Source organism: Gobio gobio, assembly GCF_949357685.1.
Source record: "Gobio gobio genome assembly, chromosome: 7".
Classification (NCBI taxonomy): Eukaryota; Metazoa; Chordata; class Actinopteri; order Cypriniformes; family Gobionidae; genus Gobio; species Gobio gobio.
Genome location: NC_137103.1, coordinates 58,096,011 through 58,105,194, shown reverse-complemented (window position 1 = coordinate 58,105,194; position 9,184 = coordinate 58,096,011). Strand labels below are relative to the sequence as shown.

General features: G+C 41.5%; 1 protein-coding gene across 5 annotated transcripts in view; it reads right to left on the bottom strand.

The window, feature by feature from the left end:
- Positions 1 to 567: 567 nt before the first annotated feature.
- Positions 568 to 9,184, bottom strand: part of mid1 (midline 1) — a 62,351-nt gene continuing 53,734 nt past the window's right edge. For 3 of the 5 annotated variants that reach the window (XM_079820815.1, XM_079820814.1, XM_079820816.1), the window contains exon 10: positions 568 to 3,505. In XM_079820815.1, coding sequence (XP_079676941.1) covers positions 3,157 to 3,505 — 349 coding nt within the window. In that variant the 3' untranslated portion in view covers positions 568 to 3,156. The remainder of the gene's footprint in view (positions 3,506 to 9,184) is intronic. The other 2 variants (XR_013816810.1, XR_013816811.1) reach the window with 2 other exon arrangements.

Genomic DNA, 9,184 nt, shown 5'->3' with positions numbered 1-9,184 from the left:
ACAAATAAGTAAGCAGTTATGATCTGCAATACTTTTATGAGCAACTATACTACATGAATATTTATTAAAAAGAAAATTATTATTTTTCCAGCCACTATGACTCTAATTCTCCTCTTTGCAGTGGAATTCTCTATTTGAACCTTAATTACTGCACTAATTGTAATTTAAATAATACAAATATTAGAAGACAAATGTTTTAAGTGGTCATTAATGGACCATAATTATTGCACAAATAGTATTTAGTACCAAAATATCTCAAAATATTCAATAAAAAAGGCTATTAATTTTAAAAATAGTGAAGGTGTATGATCACATTTGACCATCAATGAGTAATGAGTAAGAAATGAGGGATAAATACAAAAGATTAACATTAATGTTAACGATGTTGATCTCCATAATATAATGATGCTGTAAATATGGTTGATGTAATAATCAATGCACACTGTGTTATATTGCATATGTATATGAGAATGTATATAATATTATAATGTTGTGTATAATACTTCAGACACAGCCCCTTGACTGAGCGATTTATTTGTGATGGAATAATTTCTTTATAATTTTATTGGAGGTTTACACACAGTTAATCTGTCGCGCATTCATTTAAGTGATGACGGATATTATGGGATGGCTTGATGCAGCGCAGGAGATTTTGCCCCTTAAGAAACTTTAATACTGTCACGTTACAAATCTGCTTCAAATTGATTTAAAAATCGAAATGAAAATGTAAAGTGTGTACAAATACTGCATAAAATCGTGAATATAAATGGTAAAAATCATTTATCATTGATCTATTATAACTTTTCTGTTGGTTTGTTTCCTGATAAAGCTCCAGATATTCGTGGGTTTGTTTGTGTGTAATTTTTCATGTTTTTTTCCAGGTGGCTTTTCAATGATATGATGTCATTACGTTGATGTCTTGCCGCCAGCCAATCGCTGCAGTGCTGATCGTGGTTTGGAGATGCATCTGCCCTCTTCAGCGAACACAAGAACCACACTGATCTCAGATCATTTCATCCAGATATTATATAATGTCATATATCCGCAAATACGTTTGAAGAACGTCATGGAAATAAAGGTCGTTGAAGAACATATTTAGCCTCGTCTGACGAAATTAACACTAGCTTCCTCAACAATCATTTAGGGTTTTTTTGCAATAATTTCGATTTAGTATGCCATAATTTCGACTTTCTGTGTCATAATTGACTTTTTATATAATCATTTTGGCTTTTTATGTCATAATTTCGATTTTGTATGCCATAATTTCGACTTTCTGTCATAATTTTGACTTTTTATATAATAATTTTGGCTTTTTATATAATAATTTCAACTTAGTATCTCAATTTCGATTTAGTATGTCATAATTTGGATTTACTGTGTCATTTTTGACTTTTTATATATTCATTTTGGCTTTTGAAGTCATAATTTCGACTTTCTGTGTCATAATTGACTTTTTATATAATAATTTTGGCTTTTTATGTCATAATTACGATTTAGTAAGCCATAATTTCGACTTTGTCATAATTTTGACTTTATATAATCATTTTGGTTTTTTGTCATAATTTCGACTTTCTGTCATAAATTGACTTTTTATATGATAATTTTGGCTTTTTATGTCAATTTCGATTTAGTATGCCATAATTTCGACTTTCTGTCATAATTTTGACTTTTTATATAATCATTTTGGCTTAGTATGTCATAATTTCGACTTTCTGTATCATAAATTGCCTTTTTTTATACAATAATTTTGGCTTTTTATGTCATAATTTCGACTTAGTATGTCATAATTTGGATTTACTGTGTCATTTTTGACTTTTTATATATTCATTTAGGCTTTTTAAGTCACAATTTCGACTTTGTGTGTCAAAATTGACTTTTTATATAATAATTTTGGCTTTTTATGTCATAATTTCTATTTAGTATGCCATAATTTCGACTTTCTGTCATAATTTTGACTTTTTATTTAATAATTTTGGCTTTTTATGTCATAATTTCGATTTAGTATGTCATAATTTGGACTTACTGTGTCATAATTGACTTTTTATATAATAATTTTGGCTTTTTATGTCATAATTACGATTTAGTATGCCATAATTTCGACTTTCTGTCATAATTTTGACTTTATATAATCATTTTGGTTTTTTGTTATAATTTCGACTTTCTGTCATAAATTGACTTTTTATATGATAATTTTGGCTTTTTATGTCAATTTCGATTTAGTATGTCTTAATTTCGATTTTCTGTCATAATTTTGACTTTTTATATAATCATTTTGGCTTAGTATGTCATAATTTGGATTTACTGTGTCATTTTTTACTTTTTATATATTCATTTAGGCTTTTTAAGTCACAATTTCGACTTTCTGTGTCAAAATTGACTTTTTATATAATAATTTTGGCTTTTTAAGTCATAATTTGGATTTACTGTGTAATTTTTGACTTTTATATTTAATCATTTTGGCTTTTTATGTCAATTTCGATTTAGTATGCCATAAATTCGACTTTCTGTCATAATTTTGACTTTTTATTTAATAATTTTGGCTTTATATATAATGATTTCGATTTAGTATGTCATAATTTCGACTTTTTGTGTCATAAATGGACTTTTTATATAATCATTTTGGCTTTTTAAGTCATAATTTCGACTTTGTGTCATAATTGACTTTTCATATAATCATTTTGGCTTTTTATGTCATAATTTTGACTTAGTATGTAATAATTTCGACTTTCTGTGTCATAAATTGACTTTTTATATAATAATTTTGGCTTTTTATGTCAATTATGTCATAATTTGAATAACGCACCCTAACTCCGTGTTTTTGGACATTGTTGCAGTCTCGTCATGGAAATAAAGGTCGTTGATGAACATATTTAGTCTCGTCTCGTCTGATGAAATGAACACTAGCTCCATCGACAACATGCATAAAGAGAACGATGGGAGTTTTTGGGTGATTTCTCTCATTTGTGTTTCAAAGATGAAGGGAAGTGTAACGGGTTTGGAACGAGGAAATGCATTTTTTGTGTGAACTGTCCCTTTAAATCTGCAGGTCATCCAGGGTTGCCCAGTTTTGACCGTGTGCGGTTGGCATGAATTGTGAAGCGTGACGTATGAAGCACAGCAGTGTGTGTTTGTGTGTGTTCTGAGGGCTGGTTTGGGTCAGTCGTGCGGGTCACTGATCTCCAGGTGGTCAGGAATGGGCAGGCCGGTGAGGACGGTCAAGCACTTGTTCCAGATGCTGAAGATGGGGCAGATGGGCTGGGTGAAGGCGATGGAGAAGGTGTGGAGGTGCTGCGTGCCGGCGGCGTCGTAGAAGGCCAGCGAGCCGCAGTCGTAGTCCAGCAGGACGCCCAGACGCCGCATGTGCGGAGACGGCTCGATCGCGAACTCTTTACTGTTGTGCCGGGCGGCCCATGAGGTGTTGCAGCGGCTCAGCACCCACGAGCCACAGTCCTTGCCCACCCAGCCCTGCTTAGGAGACGATTTATACGCCACACCGATCGCAAACCTAAGAGCAAATACAGAACATCAGAACAATCAGACTCTCCTGCTCATCACTCCTGTATCAGTGAAATATTCCTCCAGTGTAGATCAGCTGTTCACACACACACACACACACACACACACACACACACACACACACACACACACACACACACACACACACACACACTCACACCAGATCACGTGTTCAACTCCACACACACCAGATCACATGTTCAGCTCCACACACACCAGATCACATGATCAACTCCACACACACCAGATCACATGTTCAGCTCCACACACACCAGATCACATGATGAACTCCACACACACCAGATCACATGATGAACTCCACACACACCAGATCACATGATCAACTCCACACACACCAGATCACATGATCAACTCCACACACACCAGATCACATGTTCAACTCCACACACACCCGATCACATGATGAACTCCACACACACCAGATCACATGATCAACTCCACACACACCAGATCACATGATCAACTCCACACACACCAGATCACATGTTCAACTCCACACACACCAGATCACATGTTCAGCTCCACACACACCAGATCACATGTTCAGCTCCACACACACCAGATCACATGTTCAGCTCCACACACACCAGATCACATGTTCAGCTCCACACACACCAGATCACATGATCAACTCCACACACACCAGATCACATGTTCAGCTCCACACACACCAGATCACATGATCAACTCCACACACACCAGATCACATGTTCAGCTCCACACACACCAGATCACATGATCAACTCCACACACACCAGATCACATGTTCAACTCCACACACACCAGATCACATGTTCAACTCCACACACACCAGATCACATGTTCAACTCCACACACACCCGATCACATGATCAACTCCACACACACACCAGATCACATGTTCAACTCCACACACACCAGATCACATGATCAACTCCACACACACCAGATCACATGTTCAGCTCCACACACACCAGATCACATGATCAACTCCACACACACCAGATCACATGTTCAACTCCACACACACCAGATCACATGATCAACTCCACACACACCAGATCACATGATCAACTCCACACACACCAGATCACATGATCAACTCCACACACACCAGATCACATGTTCAACTCCACACACACCAGATCACATGTTCAACTCCACACACACCAGATCACATGATCAACTCCACACACACCAGATCACATGTTCAGCTCCACACACACCAGATCACATGATCAACTCCACACACACCAGATCACATGTTCAGCTCCACACACACCAGATCACATGTTCAGCTCCACACACACCAGATCACATGTTCAGCTCCACACACACCAGATCACATGTTCAGCTCCACACACACCAGATCACATGATCAACTCCACACACACCAGATCACATGTTCAACTCCACACACACCAGATCACATGTTCAACTCCACACACCAGATCACATGTTCAACTCCACACACACCCGATCACATGATGAACTCCACACACACCAGATCACATGTTCAACTCCACACACACCAGATCACATGATCAACTCCACACACACCAGATCACATGTCCAGCTCCACACACACCAGATCACATGTTCAGCTCCACACACACCAGATCACATGTTCAACTCCACACACACCAGATCACATGTTCAGCTCCACACACACCAGATCACGTGTTCAACTCCACTCACACCAGATCACATGATCAACTCCACACACACCAGATCACGTGTTCAACTCCACACACACCAGATCACATGTTCAACTCCACACACACACACCAGATCACGTGTTCAGCTCCACACACACCAGATCACATGTTCAACTCCACACACACCAGATCACATGTTCAGCTCCTCACACACCAGATCACATGTTCAGCTCCACACACACACCAGATCACATGTTCAACTCCACACACACACCAGATCACATGTTCAACTCCACACACACACCAGATCACGTGTTCAACTCCACACACACACCAGATCACGTGTTCAGCTCCACACACACCAGATCACATGTTCAACTCCACACACACCAGATCACATGTTCAGCTCCACACACACCAGATCACATGATCAACTCCACACACACCAGATCACGTGTTCAACTCCACACACACCAGATCACGTGTTCAACTCCACACACACCAGATCACGTGTTCAACTCCACACACACCAGATCACATGTTCAACTCCACACACACCAGATCACATGTTCACACACCAGATCACATGTTCAACTCCACACACACCAGATAACATGATCAACTCCACACACACCAGATCACGTGTTCAACTCCACACACACCAGATCACGTGTTCAACTCCACACACACCAGATCACGTGTTCAACTCCACACACTCCAGATCACATGATCAACTCCACACACACCAGATCACATGTTCAACTCCACACACACCAGATCACATGATCAACTCCACACACACCAGATCACATGTTCAACTCCGCACACACCAGATCACATGTTCAACTCCGCACACACCAGATCACATGATCAACTCCACACACACCAGATCACATGATCAACTCCACACACACCAGATCACATGTTCAACTCCACACACACCAGATCACATGATCAACTCCACACACACCAGATCACATGTTCAACTCCGCACACACCAGATCACATGTTCAACTCCACACACACCAGATCACATGTTCAGCTCCACACACACCAGATCACATGTTCAGCTCCACACACACCAGATCACATGATCAACTCCACACACACCAGATCACATGTTCAACTCCACACACACCAGATCAAATGTTCAGCTCCACACACACCAGATCACATGATCAACTCCACACACACCAGATCACATGATCAACTCCACACACACCAGATCACATGTTCAATCAACACACACACCAGATCACATGTTCAGCTCCACACACACACCAGATCACATGTTCAGCTCCACACACACACACCAGATCACATGTTCAACTCCACACACACCAGATCACATGTTCAGCTCCACACACACACCAGATCACATGTTCAACTCCACACACACCAGATCACATGTTCAGCTCCACACACACACAGATCACATGATCAGCTCCACACACACCAGATCACATGTTCAACTCCACACACACCAGATCACATGTTCAACTCCACACACACCAGATCACATGTTCAGCTCCACACACACCAGATCACATGTTCAGCTCCACACACACCAGATCACATGTTCAACTCCACACACACCAGATCACGTGTTCAACTCCACACACACCAGATCACATGTTCAACTCCACACACACCAGATCACATGTTCACACACCAGATCACATGTTCAACTCCACACACACCAGATAACATGATCAACTCCACACACACCAGATCACGTGTTCAACTCCACACACACCAGATCACGTGTTCAACTCCACACACTCCAGATCACATGATCAACTCCACACACACCAGATCACATGTTCAACTCCACACACACCAGATCACATGATCAACTCCACACACACCAGATCACATGTTCAACTCCGCACACACCAGATCACATGTTCAACTCCACACACACCAGATCACATGATCAACTCCACACACACCAGATCACATGTTCAACTCCGCACACACCAGATCACATGATCAACTCCACACACACCAGATCACATGATCAACTCCACACACACCAGATCACATGTTCAACTCCACACACACCAGATCACATGATCAACTCCACACACACCAGATCACATGTTCAACTCCGCACACACCAGATCACATGATCAACTCCACACACACCAGATCACATGTTCAACTCCACACACACCAGATCACATGTTCAGCTCCACACACACCAGATCACATGTTCAGCTCCACACACACCAGATCACATGTTCAGCTCCACACACACCAGATCACATGTTCAACTCCACACACACCAGATCACATGTTCAACTCCACACACACCAGATCAAATGTTCAGCTCCACACACACCAGATCACATGATCAACTCCACACACACCAGATCACATGATCAACTCCACACACACCAGATCACATGTTCAATCAACACACACACCAGATCACATGTTCAGCTCCACACACACACCAGATCACATGTTCAACTCCACACACACCAGATCACATGTTCAGCTCCACACACACACCAGATCACATGTTCAACTCCACACACACCAGATCACATGTTCAGCTCCACACACACCAGATCACATGTTCAACTCCACACACACCAGATCACATGTTCAACTCCACACACACCAGATCACATGTTCAGCTCCACACACACCAGATCACATGTTCAACTCCACACACACCAGATCACATGTTCAGCTCCACACACACCAGATCACGTGTTCAACTCCACTCACACCAGATCACATGTTCAACTCCACTCACACCAGATCACATGATCAACTCCACACACACCAGATCACATGTTCAGCTCCACACACACCAGATCACATGTTCAACTCCACACACACCAGATCACATGTTCAGCTCCACACACACCAGATCACATGTTCAGCTCCACACACACCAGATCACATGTTCAGCTCCACACACACCAGATCACATGTTCAACTCCACACACACCAGATCACATGTTCAGCTCCACACACACCAGATCACATGTTCAACTCCACACACACCAGATCACATGTTCAGCTCCACACACACCAGATCACATGTTCAGCTCCACACACACCAGATCACATGATCAGCTCCACACACACCAGATCACATGTTCAGCTCCACACACACCAGATCACATGATCAACTCCACACACACACCAGATCACATGATCAGCTCCACACACACCAGATCACATGTTCAGCTCCACACACACCAGATCACATGATCAACTCCACACACACCAGATCACATGTTCAACTCCACACACACCAGATCACATGTTCAGCTCCACACACACCAGATCACATGTTCAGCTCCACACACACCAGATCACATGTTCAACTCCACACACACCAGATCACATGTTCAGCTCCACACACACCAGATCACATGATCAACTCCACACACACCAGATCACATGTTCAGAGAGGAGCTCTCTTTATAAACACAGATTTGAACTTTAAACAACTACATTCTCACCTGGAAAACTCTTAAAACTACATTTTGTGACACAATAGTAGTATCTTTAAATTATGCGGGGTTTCTCATCATCACTTCACCATGTGACAGCAGCGAGCAGGCTCCTGATTGGTTAACGCGCCACGAATTGACATCAAAGTTCAGATTTTTTAACCCGAGAGTCAGGCACGGATTTGCTTCAAACGAATGAATGCACAAAAAGCACCAAATAAAATCACTTGTGCGTATAGTGCAAGACCTGGATTCGCGAATGAGGCGGAAATGCATCCATCATGCCGCAGGATCTCCAGACGCGCATCAACACGTCTTCAGTGTTTCCCCTACAATGTATTCACAGCGGCGCAGCTGGATTTTCAGCGCCACTGCAAAATCTTCACATGATCAGTAATAACACGACATTCACTTACACACTGTAAAGGAGAGAGAAAGAGATTGACGATGGCCAGAGAACTAAACAAAAATGTAGTCTGCTTACACTTACACAATATCACAGGGCTGTGATATTAATCTTTTTTTCGCTTCCAA